Consider the following 17104-nt stretch of genomic DNA (forward strand, 5'->3'; position numbering starts at 1 on the left):
AAGGAGGATTCTATAGTTATATTCTTTTTACTCTGTCTGCTCATTTTCCCAGGCAATTACTTGACTTTTCAGCTCTTTGTCAGGGTATGACTGCTTCCAGAGTGGAGAGTTCTGTATGCAGCTTCAGAGGTTTTGCACTGCTGTTTTCAGAACTGTTTCTAGGCACCTGTAAATTTTCAGTTCTTCTGAGGTGGTAGGAGCCAATGAGATGTGTTTACTCCTCTCCTGGCCTGTGCTCTGGTCTGAGACTGATCTCAAGAATTCCTTTCTGCCATGTAACTACCAGGAAGGCTCTCCATCCATAGTTACCAGAAGCTCTGCCACACCAGTGCTCCTCCTACCCCAAGAACTGCTGACCAGGACTGTGACCCAGGTCCAAGCAGGGCGAAGCAGGAGAATCCTGCCTCAGCACCAGCAAAGAGATCCCTGCACTCTCACTCTGATCAGCTGCTTGATTGCCCCCACAGTCTGTAGGCCTGGAGCTCTGAAAGAAGCTGCCCTGCTGCTTCTGCTGGCTGCCTCTGCAGCCACCTCCACCATTCTAGGGCTGGAGCTGGAGCTGGACTGCACCCTTCTCTCACCCACGTCCAACAGAGTTTTCCCACTGACTTGCTAAGTTGTCTTTGGAATTTGTGGGTTGAGAAGTCTAGAAACCAACACAGCTCATTGATTCAGGGCCCTGAGGCCTGCTCCACCTGGTCTGCTCTGGCCTGGCCTGTCTTTTCAGGGCCCATGCTAGGCTGTGCTTTACTCTCAGCATGGTGTGATAGATCCTTCCCAGTGAACATCTTTGCTATCTTGGGTAGAATACTTGTTTCACTCTGTCATTTTGTGGGTTCTGTAGCTCTATAATTTGAGTAGATTCATTTTTACAGGTCTTTGGAGGGATTTGGGGGAGAGCTCAAGTGAGTCTCTGTTTTCATCTCCTCCATCTTGCCTGTGCACAACCCCTTCACTTTAAAAATAAAACAGAAGTCCTTTTACTATTCTTGACCTTGTTTTCTTCCAGTTGAATTTGCTTATTATTTTTCAGGTTCTATAAAATAGTTCTGCGTTAATTTGATTGATATGACACTGAATAATAAGCTAAGTAGAACTGTCATTTTTTATTATATTGGATCAGCCAACCCATGAGAAATTAATATTTATCCAGTTTCTTAAATCAAACTCTTTTTGTGTGAAAAGTGTTTTGTGATTGTGTTCCTATAGTACCATGGGTTGTTTTGCCAGATAGATTCCCAAGTATGTTATATTTTCTGCAGTTAATTTAAATGGAATTTATCTTTCTCTTTCTTCCTGGTCTTTTTGGTAATGCATAGAAATGATGATGATTTGCGTATTTTTACCCATCCATTTTTTTTCCTTTTCCATCATCTCAACACAACTCATCCCTATTCCCTTAATCTATGTAGAATCCTTTTATTTATCTTAGTTTTTAGAATAATTTTGCGGATTTCAAAGTTTTCTTGCTTCCAAAGTGGTGTGGCCTGAGGAGAAGTGAGGTGACAGTTTTCCTAGTCTATGTTCTGGTCCTTACCCAGGAAGGGTCCCTGATTTCTTGGGACTGCAATCAATACAATTCCTCAGAGACCCTGCATCATGTAGATGGGAGGAGAGCTCCTCAGAGTTCCTACTCCTTTGGGACCAGATGTGAATCTGCATCTCAGGTCTTCTATCCTTCTTGACTGATATTACTTCCCTTTGTCCTTAAACTGTGACCCAGAAGTGGGTAGAGGCAATGGAATTGCCAAACCCACTTCCAGGTCTGGATCCTAAGCTATCAAAGCAATTTCCTGTAATCTTTTTTCTGAACAATTGCTAGGTCCCTTTATAATTTCTGGCTTGAGAGCTACCAAAGCTGCAGCTGCTTCTGTTGCCACCACTTGTGTTGCGTCCCCATGGTCTCTGGGTCAGCTTCCACTCTAGTGTCACTTATCTCTCCTTCCAACATTGTAAGATGTTGTGTGTAGCAAGAATGCCTCATTTTGAACTTTTCTTTCTCTTTTTCTTTAATATTTTATTTATTTTCCCAATTGCACGTCAAGACAATTTTTAGCATTCATTTTTACAAGATTTGGAGTTCCAAAATTTTCTCCCTCCCTCTCTGCCTTCCCCTCTTCAAAAAATGGTGGCAACGTGCAATAAATATGCTATCATGTAGAACATATTTCCATAGTAGTCACAGTTGTAAAAGAAGAAACATATCAAAAGTGCAATAAAAGCACAAAAATTAATAAGTAAGTAAAAAAGTATGCTTCGATCTGCATTCAGAGTCTATCACTGTTTTCTCTGGATGTGAATAGGATTTTCCTTCGTGAGTCTTTTGTACTTGTTTTGGATCATTGTATTGCTAAGAAGAGCAGAGTCATTCAAAGTTGATCATCACACAAAGTTGCTGACATTATGTGCATTATTTTCTTGGTTCTGCTCATTTCACTTTGCATCAGTCTGTATAAGTCTTTCCAGATTTTTGTGAAATCTGCCGGTTGATCTTTTCTTTTTTTTTTAATTCCAAGATTCTTCATTTTTGTAAGACCTGCCAAAGCTTACACTTCATTTGGCATAGTCTTTTTTTTTAGACTTTATTATACTTTTATTTAATATTTTTAGTTTTCAGCAGTGATTTTCACAAGAGCTTGAATCACCAATTTTCTCCACATTTCTACCCTCCCCCAACTCCAAGATGGCATATATTCTGATTGTTCCATTCCCTAGTCAGCCCTCCCTTCTGTCACCCCACTCCCCACCATCCCCTTTTCCCTTACTTTCTTGTAGGGCAAGATAGATTTCTATGCCTCATCGCCTGTAAATCTTATTTCCTAGTTGCATGCGAAAACTTTTTTAAACATCTTCTTTAAAAACTTTAAAAATCAAGATGGCCACATGAAAACAGCGTCTTACTGGAGCTCTCTCACAAAGTCTGTGAGATTCCTATAACAAAGTGAATTTGAGCAGATTTGAGAGAGTTAGAAACCGGGAGCAGTCTGAGTGCGGCAAATTTCCGAGCTGGGAGAGTCTGAAAGGCCGAAGGCACGAATCTGTAGGCTCGGAGAGTGCTCGGCATGCGGAGCAGCTCCAGACCAAAGCGGAAGCAGGCGGCTGGGAAACCCACGTGGGAGACAGGCTGGGAGAAAGCTGGGCGCCCAAAACCGGCAGAGATCCCCAGGCTTCCTAACACAGGACGGCAGTCTGTGGAAGCGACGAGAGGCAACGCAATGGCACTGGCCATGAAACACTGACTCCTGAGGCTTGCAGCCCTAAGGAATGAAACGTGGCTTCTTGAACTTCTGGGAGACATAATGGCCAGATAAATGGCTCTAATCCCTCCTCCCCTCACCCAGAGAATTCCTCGGGGAGAAAAAGAACACTGGGTTTTTTTTTTCTCTCTTCTGGTGACGGACCTGATAGAAATTAAAAATGGTTCAGCATCTGACATATCGCCATAGGCTGTCCTACAATACAGCTTCCAACAAAACTTGGCTGTCACGAACCCCGGGTAACAGAATTGTTTACCTTTATACCAAGAAAGTTGGAAAAGTACCAAAATCAGCCTGTGGTGTATGCCCAGGAAGACTTCGAGGTGTTCGTGCAGTGAGACCTAAAGTTCTTATGAGGCTATCGAAGACAAAAAAGCATGTCAGCAGGGCTTATGGTGGTGCCATGTGTGCTAAGTGTGTCTGTGACAGGATCAAGCGTGCTTTCCTGATTGAGGAGCAGAAAATTGTTGTGAAGGTGTTGAAGGCACAAGTACAAAGTCAAAAAAGTAAATAAAAAGGATATATTTTTTGAATAATAAAGAAAATTAAAATTTAAAAAAAAAAAGAACACTGGAACAGAGGAGAAAGAAGTGGGTCTTCAGTGGTCAAATAGTAGAAGTTCATTAGTCCCAGAGGGGCAGAGCTGGCAGGGGTCAACACCAGGAGCCCAGATGTAATCTTTTTTTTTTTTTAATTTCAATTTAGTTTTTTAACATATTTAGTTTTCAGCATTGATTTTCACAAGAGTTTGAATTACAAATTTTCTCCCCATTTCTAACCTCCCCCCCACTCAAAGATGGCATATATTCTGGTTGCCCTGTTTCCCGCTCAGCCCTGCCTTCTGTCACCCCACTTCCCTCCCATCCCCTTTTCCCTTCCTTTCTTGTAGGGCAAGATAAATTTCTATGCCCCATTGCCTGTGTATCTTATTTTCTAGTTGCATGCAAAAACTTTTTTTGTTTGTTTTTTGAACATCTGTTTTTAAAACTTTGAGTTCCAAATTCTCTCCCCTCTTCCCTTCCCACCCACCCTCCCTAATAAGTCAAGCAATTCAACATAGGCCACATGTGTATCATTATGTATAACCCTTCCACAATACCCATTTTGTGAAAGACTAAGTATATTTTGCTCCTTCCCAACACATCCTCCTTTATTGAATTTTCTCCCTTGACACTGCCCCCTTTCGAAAGTGTTTGTTTTTGATTACATCCACCCCCATTTGCCCTCCCCTCCATCATCCCCCCCCTTTCTTTATCTTCTTCCCTCTTCTTTCCTGTGGGGTAAGATACCCAACTGAATATATATGGTATTCCCTCCTCAGGCCAAATCTGATGAGAGCAAGATTCACTCATTGCCCCCTCACCTGCCCTCTCCCCTCCTCCCACAGAACTGCTTCTTTTTGCCACCTTTATGTGAGATAATCCACCCCATTATATCTCTCCCTATCTCCCTCTCTCAATGTATTCCTCTCACATCCTTTAATTTGATTTTATTTCTTTTAGATATCTTCCCTTCATCTTCACCTCATCCTGTACCTTCTCTCTCTTTCTCTCTCTCTCTATATATATACACATACATATATACATACATACACATTCACTTATGTGTGTATATATATATATATATATATATATATATATATGTCTATATGTGTATATGCATATTCCCTTAAGCTACCCTAATATTGAGGTCTCATGAATCATACACATCATCTTTCCATGTAGGAATGTGAACAAAACAGTTCAACTTCAGATAGTCCCTTGCAATTTCTTTTTCTTGTTCTTTTTCTTGATTACCTTTTCATGCTTCTCTTGATTCTTGTGTTTGAAAGTCAAATTTTCTATTCAGCTCTGGTCTTTTCACTAAGAAAGCTTGAAAGTCCCCTATTTTATTGAAAGTCCATATTTTGCCTTGGAGCATGATACTCAGTTTTGCTGGGTAGGTGATTCTTGGTTTTAATCCTAGCTCCATTGACCTGAGATTATTTTATTCCAAACCCTTCGATCTCTTAATGTAGAAGCTGCTAGAACTTGGGTTATTCTGATAGTGTTTCCACAGTACTCAAATTGTTTCTTTCTGGCTGCTTACCGTATTTTCTGCTTGATCTGGGAGCTCAGGAATTTGTCGACAATATTACTAGGAGTTTTCTTTTTGGGAGCTGTTTGAGGAGGCGATTGATGGATTCTTTCAATTTCTATTTTGCCCTGTGGCTCTGGAATATCAGGGCAGTTCTCCTTGATAATTTCTTGAAAGATGATAGCTAGACTCTTTTTTTGATCATGGCTTTCAGGTAGTCCAATAATTTTTAAATTATCTCTCCTGGATCTATTTTCCAGGTCAGTGGTTTTTCCAATGAAATATTTCACATTGTTTTCCATTTTTTTTCATGCATTTGTTTCTGTTTTATAATATCTTGATTTCTCATAAAGTCACTAGCTTCCACTTGCTCCAATCTAATTTTTAAGGTAGTATTTTCTTCAGTGGTCATTTGGACCTCCTTTTCCATTTGGCTAATTCTGCCTTTCAAGGCATTCTTCTCCTCATTGGCTTTTTGGAGCTCTTTTTCCATTTGAGTTAGTCTATTTTTTAAGGTGTTGTTTTCTTCAGTGTATTTTTCAGTATTTTTTTGGGTCTCCTTTAGCAAGTCATTGACTTGTTTTTCATGGTTTTCTCGCATCCTTCTCATTTTACTTCCCAATTTTTCCTCTACTTCTCTAATTTTCTTTTCCAAATCCTTTTTGAGCTCTTTCATGGCCTGAGACCAGTTCATGTTTTTTTGGAGGCTTTTGTTGTAGGCTCTTTGACTTTGTTAACTTCTTCGGTCTGTATGTTTTGGTCTTCTTTGTTGCCAAAGAAAGAATACAAAGTCTGCAACTGAATCTAGGTGTGTTTTCACTGCCTGGCCATATTCCCAGCCAACTAACTTGACCCTTGAGTTTTTCAGTGGGGTATGACTGCTTGTAGACTAAAGAGTTCTATGTTTCACATTTGGGGGGGATGTGCCAGGTCTGCCACACCAGCACTGCTCCTTCCCCAAGAACCCCCAACCCAGACTGGGTTTAGATCTTCAGCAGGCTGCGCACTCCTGCTCTTATCCACCACTTAATTCCTCCCACCAGTTGTAGCTGCCCCACCCCTGCTGCCACGGGGGCGGTGGCCGAACTGCAAACTCCTTCTACTCCTGTAGCTTTTCCCACTAACCTTCTCTTCTGTCTTTGGCGTTTGTGGGTTGAGAAGTCTAGTAACTGCCGCAGCTCACCGATTCAAGGTGCTAGGGCACGCTCCACCTGCCTCCTGGTCTGGTTGATCCACGCCACTCACGCTGGGCTCTGCTCCGCTCCCAGCTCCCAGCTCCATGTGGGATTGACCTCACCCAGAGACCATCCAGGCTGTCCTGCGCTGGAGCCCTGCTTCCCTCTGCTGTTTTGTGGGTTCTACAGTTCTGGAAATGGTTCAGAGCTATTTTTTATAGGTTTTTGGAGGGACTGCGGAGGAGCTCATGCTAGTCCCTACTTTCCAGCTGCCATCTTGTGTCCACCCCGCCCCATCTAATCTTGCTCCCCCAGGGGAAGTGCCAGACATCAGCTAAAACAACAAACAGCTGAGACCATTGCTGAAGAGCAACAGTGCTGGAGAACACCCAGAGGGAGTGAGATGTCAGGGAGCTGACCCCTCCCCCACACCTCAGGAAACTGAAGGCTATAATTCTAGACTCACAATCCCCAGAGTGAGAAAGCTGGGACAGAGAGTACTGAGCCCCAAAGGTGGAAATTTGTTGTAAAGCCAGGAAAAGGCAAACCCACATGAAGAAGAACACAAAAAAACCGACGAAAATAGATTTTTTTATGAATACAGGCATGATCAAAATACCAATTTGGAAGGGGACAGCAATGACACTATAGATACATCTGATACCTCAAAAGATAATGTGAACTGGTCTGCAGCCTGAAAAGCATTGCTGAAGAGCTAAAGGAGGACTTTAAAAACCACATTAGGGAGGTAAAAGAAAACATGGAAAAAATCGAAAAGTCCCTAAAGAATAAGATTGGTGAAGTGGCCATGGAGATTCAGAATCTAAATAGAGAAAATGACACCCTGAGAGGTAAAATCAACCAATTGGAAAACGAGACTCAAAAGCAAAATGAAAACACTAACTCATTAAAAATTAGAATTGAGCAAGTGGAAGCTAATGAATCTATGAGGCACCAAGAAGTAGTAAAACAAAATGGAAAGAATGAAAAATAGAAAAAAAATGTGAAATATCTAATTGGCAAAACAACTGACCTGGAAAATAGATCCAGGAGAGACAATTTAAGAGTTATTGGTCTACTGGAAATCCACGATGAAATAAAGAGCCTTGACAGTATCTTCGAAGAAATTATCAAAGACACCTGCCCAGAGGTCCTAGAACCAGAGAGCAAAAAAGTCATTGGAAGAATTCACCGATCACCCCCTGAAAGAGATCCCAAACTGAAAAAACACAAAGAAATATTATAGCCAAATTTCAGAAGTACAAACTGAAGGAGAAAATACTGCAAGCAGCCGAAAAGAAACAATTCAAATATCATGGAACTACACTCAGGATCACGCAGGATCTCTCGGCTTCCACATTAAAAGACAGGAGAAATTGGAATATGATATTTCTGAAGAGCAAAGGAGCTGGGACTACAATGAAGGATAAACTACCCAGCAAAACTAAGCATAATTTTTCTGGCAAGGAGATGGACATTCAGTGAAATAAGGGAATTCCAGACCTTCCTGATGAAAAGGCCAGAACTCAATGGAAAATTTGATCTTCAAATAGAAAACTCAAGAGAGACATAAAAAGGTAACCAGTTGGGAAAACTCCCACAAACCTTAATAACCAATAAGGGCAGGTTGTTTGCATCTGTATGTGGGATTATGTCATCTTATGTATGTTTTATATATACATATATATATATATATATATATATGTATATATATATATATATATATATATATATATATATATATATATATATATGTCAGTCTTGAGAATGGTACAGCTATTAGGAGAAGTGAAAGGGATACACAGAGATTGTGAATGCCTGAATAAATTAACTGATGTAAGGATAAAAAACATAAGTAAGAGATGTAAAGGGAGGGCTATGAGAGAAGAGGTAAGCAGGTAGTAGAAAAGGGTAAATTACACCAAATGAAGAGGCACAAAACCATATTATAGTAGAGGGAAAGAAGGGAGGGAGAAGAGCAGTATTTGAGCTTTACTGTCATCTGATCTGGTTCAAGAAGGGAATAAGATACCCTGATAAGTTTAGAAATCTAACTTGTCCTACTGGAAGTAGGAGGGGAAGGGGGGAAAAAAGGGAGGGGCGTGGTCAGGAGGGAGGGGAGAAGTAGCAAGATACAGGAGGGGAATAAAGAGGGAGGGTAAAATGAGGAAGGCGATAGTCAAAAACAAAACCTTATTGAGCAGGAGAAGGGGAATAGGAGAAATAAAAGCATAAATGGGGAAATAGGATATAAATCATAATTCTGAACTTGAATGGGATGAACTCTCCAATAAAACACAAGCGGATAGCAGAATGGATTAAAAACCATAATCCTACAATATGCTGTTTACAAGAAAAACATTTGAAACAGGGGTATGCACACAGGGTAAAGGTAAAAGGCTGGAGTAAAATATATTGCGCCTCAGCTAAAGTAAAAAAAAAAGCAGGTGTATCAATCCTAATCTCAGACAAAGCAAAAGTAAAGATAGATTTAATTAAAAGAGATAAGGAAGGACATTATATCCTGCTAAAACGCACCATGAACAATGAAGCAATATCATTGTTTAACATGAATGCACCAAGTGGTAAGGCATACAGATTCTTAGAGGAGAGGTTAAGGGAGTTACAGGAAGAAATAGACAGCAAACCTATAATATTGGGAGACCTCAACCTCCCCCTTTCTGAACTTGATAAATCTAACCTCAAAATAAATAAGAAAGAAGCTAAGGAGGTAAACAGAATTTTAGAAAAGGCAGATATGATAGACCTCTGGAGAAAACTGAATGGGGATAAAAAGGAATATACTTTCCTCTCAGCGGTATATTGCACATACTCAAAAATTGACCATGTACTAGGGCATGAGATCCTCACAATCCAGTGCAGAAAGGCAGAAGTAGTCAAAGCACACTTCTAAGATCATGATGCAATAAGAATTATTTGTAACAAAGAACCATTGAAAAATAAGCTAAAAATTAATTGGAAACTAAATAATCTAATTCTAAATAATGAGTGGGCAAAGAACAAATCAGAGAAACAATTAATAACTTCATTCAAGAGAATGACAATAATGAAACAACATACCAAAACTTATGGGATGCAGCAAAAGCAGTTCTTAGGGGAAGTTTTATATCCCTAAATGCTTACATGAATAAAATAAGGAAAAAGGAGAGAAATGATCTGGGCATACAGCTGAAAAAGCTAGAAAAAGAGCAAATTGAAAATCCCCAGTTAAATACCAAATTAGAAATACTGACAATCAAAGGGGAGATTAATAAAATTGAAACCAAGAAAACTATTGAATTAATAAATAAAACCAAGAGCTGGTTTTACTAAAAAACCAATAAAATTGATAAAGCTTTGGTCAATTTGATTAATAAAAAGAAAGAAGAAAATCAAATTACCAGTATCAAAAATAAAAAGGGTGAGTTCACCTCTAATGAAGAGGGAATCAAAACAATAATTAGGAATTATTTTGCCCAATTGTAAGCCCATAAATTTGACAACCTTAGAGATATGGATGAATATCTACAAAAAAATAAACTGCCCAGGTTAACAGAAAAGGAACTAAAATTGCTAAATAACCCCATCTCAGAAAAAGAAATTGAGCATGCCATCAATGAACTCCCTAGGAAAAAATCTCCAGGGCCAGATGGTTTTACATGTAAATTCTATCAAACATTTAAAGAACAACTAATTCCAATAGTTTTTAGACTATTTGGGAAAATAAGTGAAGAACGAGTCCTACCAAATTCTTTCTATGACCCAAATATGGTACTAATACCCAAACCCGGTGGAGTCAAAACAGAGAAAGAAAATTATAGACCATTTTCTCTAATGAATATTGATGCAAAAATTTTAAATAAAATATTAACAAAAAGATTACAACAACTTATCACGAGAATAATACACTATGACCAGGTAGCATTTATTCCAGTTATGCAAGGCTGGTTCAATATTAGGAAAACTATTAGCATAATTGACCATATCAACAACAAAACTAGCAGAAACCGTATGATCATCTCAATAGATGCAGAAAAAGCCTTTGACAAAGTACAACACCCATTCCTATTAAAAACACTAGAAAGCATAGGAATAAGGGGAACCTTCCTCAGAATTATAAATAGCATCTACCTAAAACCATCGACAAGCATTATTTATAATGGGGATAAACTAGATGCATTCCCAATAAGATGAGGGGTGAAACAAGGATGTCCATTATCACCCCTATTATTCAATTTGGTACTAGAAACATTAGCTGTAGCAATAAGAGAAGAAAAAGAAATTGAAGGAATTAGAATAGGAAAAGAAGAAACTAAATTATCACTTTTTGCAGATGATATGATGAATTATTTAAGGAATCCTAGAGAATCAAGTAAAAAACTACTTGAAATAATAAACAACTTTAGCAACCTGGGAGGATATAAAATAAATACACATAAATCCTCAGCATTCCTATACATTACTGACAAAGCCCAACAGCAAGAGTTAGAAAGAGAAATTCCTTTCAAAGTTACTGTTGGCACTATAAAATATTTGGGAGTCTATTTGCCAAGACAAACCCAGGGCCTATATGAACATAACTATGAAACACTTTTCACGCGAATAAAGTCAGATCTAAATAAATGGAAAAATATCAGTTGCTCATGGTTAGGCCGAGCTAATATAATAAAAATGACAATTTTACCTAAATTAATCTATCTATTCAGTGCCATACCAATTGAACTACCAAAAAATAGTTTTACTGAGCTGCAGAAAATAGTAACAAATTCATCTGGAAAAACAAGAGGTCTAGAATATCTAGGGTAGTAATGAAAAGAAATGCTAGAGGAGGTGGCCTAGCCATACCAGATATTAAACTGCACTGCAGAGCAGCAGTCATCAAAACTACCTGATACTGGCTAGGAAACAGAGGTGTGGATCACTGGAATAGGATAGGAATACAAGATGGAGAAGTCAACAACTCTAGCAATCTACTCTTTGATAAACCCAAAGAGGCCAGCTTCTGGCCTAATAATTCACTATTTCACAAAAAAACTGTTGGGAAAATTGGAAAAGGGTAGGGCAGAAACTGGGCATAGACCAATATCTTACACCATATACCAAAATAAAGTCAAAATGCGTTCATGATTTAGGAGTAAAGGCTGATAGTATAAGCAATTTGGGAGACCAAGGAATAGTTTAATTATCAGATTTATGGAAAAGAAAAGAATTCATGATCCAACAAGAGATAGAGAGCATTACAAAATGTGAAATGGATAATTTTGATTATGTTAAATTGAAATGTTTTTGTACAAAAAAAGCCAATGCAACAAAAATTAGGAGGGAAGCAGAAAATTGGGAGAAAATCTTTACAACTAGTATCTCTGATAAAGGCTTCATTTCTAAAATATACAGGGAACTGAGCCAAATATATAGGAATGCAAGCCATTCCCCAATTGAGAAATGGTCAAAGGATAAGAACAGGCAGTTTTCAGAGGAAGAAATTAAAGCTATCTACAGGCATATGAAAAAATGCTCTAAATCACTACTGATTAGAGAAATGCAGATCAAAAGAACTCTTAGATACCACATCTCTCCTGTCAGATTGGCTAAAATAACAAAACAGAAAATGATAAATGCTGGAGAGGATGTGGGAAAATTGGATCATTGTTACATTGCTGGTGGAGTTGTGAGCTGATCCAGCCATTTTGGAGAGTAATTTGGAACTATGCCCAAAGGGCCATAAAAATGTTTATACCCTTTGACTACCACTACCACTTTCACTACCACTTCTAGGATTGTATCTCAAAGAAATCACACAAGCGGGAAAAGGACCCATATGTACAAGGATATTTATAGCAGCTCTTTTTGTGGTAGCCAAGAATTGGAAATCAAAGGGATGCCCATCAATCGGGGAATGGCTGAACAAGCTGTGGTATATGAAGGTAATGGAATACTATTGTTCCATAAGAAATGGAGATGATCCAGACTTCAAAACAACCTGGAAAACCCTACATGATATAATGCTGAGTGAGTGGAGCAGAGCCAGGAGAACATTATACACAACCACAGCTATATGGATTCTGTGAGGACCAACCCTGACAGACTTTGCTCTTCTCAGCAACACAAGGTACAAAGACAACTCCAAAGGACTCACGATGGAGAACGCTATCTACGTCCAGAGAAATAACTATGAAGTTTGAATGCAGATTGAGGCATACTTCATGCTTGCCTTTTTTTCCCTCTTTTTTTCTTCTCTTTTGTTTTTGGGTTTTTTTTTGGTTCTGTTTCTTCTTTTTCATGATTCATTCCATTGGTCATAATTCTTCTCCACAACTTGACTAGTGTATAAATTATGTAAAGTTATACGTGACAGTTATATGAGATTCCATGTCGTCTTAGGGAGGGTAGAGGGAGGGAGGGGAGAAAATCTGGAAGTCAAAATTATTTAGAACCATGTGTTGTAAACTGAAAATAAAAATAAAATAAAATTTAAAAAAACCAAAAATAAAACAAAAAAAATCCTTTGATTTCCAAATTCTCTCCCCTCTTCCTTCTCCACCCACCCTCCCTAAGAAGGCAAGCAATTCAACATAGGCCCCATGTGTATCATTATGTAAATCTCTTCTACAATAATCATGTTGTGAAAGACTAACTATATTTTGATCCTTCCTATCCAATCCCCCTTTATGCCTTTTTCTCCCTTCACCCTGCCCCTTTTTGAAAGTGTTTGTTTTTGATTACCACCTCCGCCTATCTGCCCTCCCTTCTATTGTCGCCCCTTTTTACCTCATTCCTCCTTCTTTCCTGTGGGGTAAGATACTCAATTGAGTGTGTATGGTATTCCCTTCTCAGGTCAAATCTGATGAGAGCAAGATTCATTCATTCCCCCTCACCTGTCCCCTCTTCCCTTCCTAGAGAACTGATTTTTCTTTCCACTTTTATGCGAGATAGTTTACCCCATTCTATCTTTCCCTTTCTCCCTCTCTCAATATATTCCTCTCTCATCCCATAATTTGATTTTAATTTTTTAGATGCCATCCCTTCATATTCAACTCACCTTGTGCCCTCTGTCTGTATATACATGTATATGTATATGCATATGTATATGTATATACACATATATATGTGTGTATGTATGTATATGTATATATATACATATATGTATGTGTGTGTATATATATATGTATATATGTATATTCCCTTCTGCTCCCCTGTTACTAAGATCTCATGAATTATACCCATCATTTTTCCATGTAGGAATGTAAACAAAACAGTTCAACTTTAGTAAGTCCCTTATGATTCTCTTTCTTGCTTACCTTGTCATTTCTCTTGATTCTTGTGTTTGAAAGTCAGATTTTGTATTCAGCTCTTGTCTTTTCACTGAGAATTCTTGAAAGTCTTCTATTTTATTGAAAAGCCATATTTTGCCTTGGAGCATTATACTCAGTTTTGTTGAGTAGGTGATTCTTGGTTTTAATCTAGCTCCACTGACCTCTGGAATATCATATTCCAAGCCGTTAGTTCCCTTAACATAGAAGCTACTAGATCATGTATTATCATGATTATTTTTTCCACAATACTCAAATCGTTTCTTTCTGGCTGCTTGCAGTATTTTCTCCTTGATGTAGCAGGTCTAGAATTTGGCAACAATATTCCTAGGAGTTTTCTTTTTGGGATCTTTTTCAGGAGTGGATTGTTGGATTCTTTCAATTTCTATTTTACCCTCAGGCTCTAGAATATCAGGGCAGTTCTCCTTGATAATTTCTTGAAAGATGATATCTAGGCTCATTTTTTGATCATGGCTTTCAGGTAGTCCAATAATTTTTAAATTATCTCTCCTGGATCTATTTTCCAGGTCAGTGGTTTTTCCAATGAGATATTTCTCATTGTGTTCCATTTTTTCATTCCTTTGGTTCTGTTTTATAATATCTTGATTTCTCATAAAGTCACTAGCTTCAACTTGCTCCAATCTAATTTTAAGGTTGCGTTTTCTTCAATGGTCTTTTGGACCTCCTTTTTCCATTTGGCTAATTCTCTCTTTCAAGGCATTCTTCTCCTCATTGGCTTTTTGGAACTCTTTTGCCATTTGAGTTAGTCTATTTTTTAAGGTGTTATTTTCTTCAGTATTTTTTTGGGTCTCCTTTAGTAGGTCATTGACATGGTTTTCATGATTTTCTTGCATCACTTTCATTTCTCTTCCTAATTTTTCCTCTACTTCCCTAACTAGCTTTTCCAACTCCTTTTTGAGCTCTTCCATGGCCTGAGACCAGTTCATGTTTTTCTTGGAAGCTTTTGATGTAGGCTCTTTGACTTTGTTGACTTCTTCAGGCTGTATGTTTTGGTCTTCTTTGTCACTGAAGGAATATTCCAAAGTCTGAGTCTGAATCTGAGTCTATTTTTGCTGCCTGGCCACGTTCCCAGCCAACTACTTGACCGTTGAGTTTTTCATTGGGGTATGACGGCTTATAGAGCATAGAGTACTTTGTTCCAAGCTTGAGGGGATGTGCTGTTGTTTTCAGAGCTGTTTCTACACAGCAAACTCTGCCACACCAGTGCTCCTTCTCCCCCAAGAACCGCCAACCCAGACCAGACTCAGATCTAAGGTGGCTCTGCACTCCCACTCAGATCTGCCATTTCATTCCTCCCACCAGGTGGGCCTGGGCCTGGAAGCAACTGCAGCTGTAGCTCTGTAAGCAGCCTCAGACTGCTGCACTTCCGCTGCCCCTGGGTTGGTGGCTGAATGAAAAACTCTTTTCACTCTGTCCCAGCAGCTTCTCCCACTAACTTTCTCTGTTGTCTTTGGTGTTTGTTGTTTGAGAAGTCTGGTACCTGCCACAGCTCAATGATTGACATTGCTAGGGTCTATTCTTCCCAGCTCCCAGTCTGTTTGGTCCAGGCACAGCTCACTCTGGGCTCTGCTCATCTCCGCTCCCCAGCCCCATGCGATAGACCTTACCCAGTGACCATCCAGGCTGTCATAGGCTGGATCCCTGCTTCTCTCTGCTATTTCTTGATCTCTGCAGTTCTAGAATTTGTTCAGAGCTGTTTTATAGGTGTTTGGAGGGACCTGGGGGAGAGCTCACACAAGTCCCTGCTTTCTAGTCTCCATCTTGGCTCTGCCCCCCCGAAATCAACTTTTTTAAAACTGATGTTTGCACTCATTATCAGCCTCAGCTCTGTCTAAATTTTAACTTCCTTGACATCACTTTTTAAGGAAGAATGGAGCTGATTAGCATCTTTGTGGATGTCATTATTTGTTGCTTATTTGTCCCTATCATGGCAAAATACTTTCTGTTGTTTTTTTTTTTTTTTTGGATGGAGGAGTGAAGGCAAGGCAATTGGGGTTAAGTTACTTGCCCAAGGTCACACAACTAGTAAGTGTGTAACATGTCTGAAGCCAAATTTGAACTCAGGTCCTCCTGACTCCAGGGCTGGTGCTTTACTTACTGTACCACCTACCTGCCCCCATCATGGCCATTTAATAAAAGTGGACAAATTTTTTAATGTTAAAATTTCTGTATACTAAATAAAAAGTAACTCTTATTTCAACCAAATTCTGTGAGATTTTAAAAAGAGCAAAAACAAAAAAAAAAGATATAACCTACCCTGTTTTTAAATGCCAAATCAAAGACCATTCAAATTGGACAATACCTTGTCCAATATCTATTCCAATATTCTCATTTTATCAGCATGAAAATCAAGTGTCTGGGAGGTTGTAAGACTTAACCAAGACTCAAATGAGATAATATTTGGAAGGCATAGTGCCTTCCTTATAGTAGGCATTTAATAATTCTTGTTTTCTTCCTTCTTTCCTTTATCCCTTCCTGTCTTCATTCATTCTTCTTTTTCTGCCTTCCCAAGGCCTCAAGGCTAGTAAGTCACAGAGATGAATCTCAAATCCAAGTTTTCCTGACTCCATGTCCTGAGCTTTAATGCTTAAAGTTTTATGAAAGTGTGAGTTGAGAGCTTAATTTTAAGAAGTGTATTGTGCAATCACAAGCAAAATGAGACTTATCATTGTTCTTTGTTTGAATGGGGCAGGTACGATGGGATTTTTTTTTTTTGTCTTGAAGTGTTTCTCAGTACTAAGCCAATCGAGAATCATTGTATTGTATATGATGTGGTGCAGGTGGTTGGAGCTTTCCCATACTGATTTCTCACACTCTAAATGGTGAGCCTCATGTGCCCCAGGGCCCTGAGACAGGTATATAAGACTCAAGGTTGGCATTTGACTTTGCGGGGATATAGTCACTGAAAGAATATGGTGACAAGACTCTGGGCAAGCCATTGAATCTGGCCCCCCACCCTGGGTTTTGTAACCTAGACAGATAGATGGTGCTTCTCTGGTAACTATGTGTTACGGGCCGAGTTAGAGCTGAGCCCTGTCCTCCTCTGACCTCCAGGCCCAGGGGCCTGCTGAGATAGACTCAGGGCTTTGGGATGTGGGTGGAGCCAGGAGGAGGGGTCTCGCCTTTGTTGCCTCCCTAGGGATTCCAGGTCGGACCTGCCTGACCACGTGGAACTTCCGGCTCTCTGGCAGAGCATGTGGAACTTCCAGTTCTTTTCTGGTTGCTGCCTGCGCGCAGGGAGCTTCAGGTTAGCGTGGGAAGAGAA

The 17104-nt window shown here is 39.3% G+C and overlaps 1 protein-coding gene across 1 annotated transcript; it reads left to right on the forward strand.

Annotated features, from left to right (window-relative positions):
- Positions 1-3417: 3417 nt before the first annotated feature.
- Positions 3418-3771, forward strand: LOC118858406 (60S ribosomal protein L34-like). The gene has a single exon (XM_036768907.1). The coding sequence runs from the start codon at positions 3418-3420 to the stop codon at positions 3769-3771; it is 354 nt and encodes a 117-aa protein (XP_036624802.1).
- Positions 3772-17104: the final 13333 nt, after the last annotated feature.

This window comes from Trichosurus vulpecula, chromosome 7, assembly GCF_011100635.1.
Source record: "Trichosurus vulpecula isolate mTriVul1 chromosome 7, mTriVul1.pri, whole genome shotgun sequence".
In the NCBI taxonomy this organism is placed as follows: Eukaryota; Metazoa; Chordata; class Mammalia; order Diprotodontia; family Phalangeridae; genus Trichosurus; species Trichosurus vulpecula.

Bases quoted from the DNA above. Each gene is read 5' to 3' on its own strand.
- LOC118858406 (XM_036768907.1), top strand. From the start codon at position 3,418: ATGGTTCAGCATCTGACATATCGCCATAGGCTGTCCTACAATACAGCT.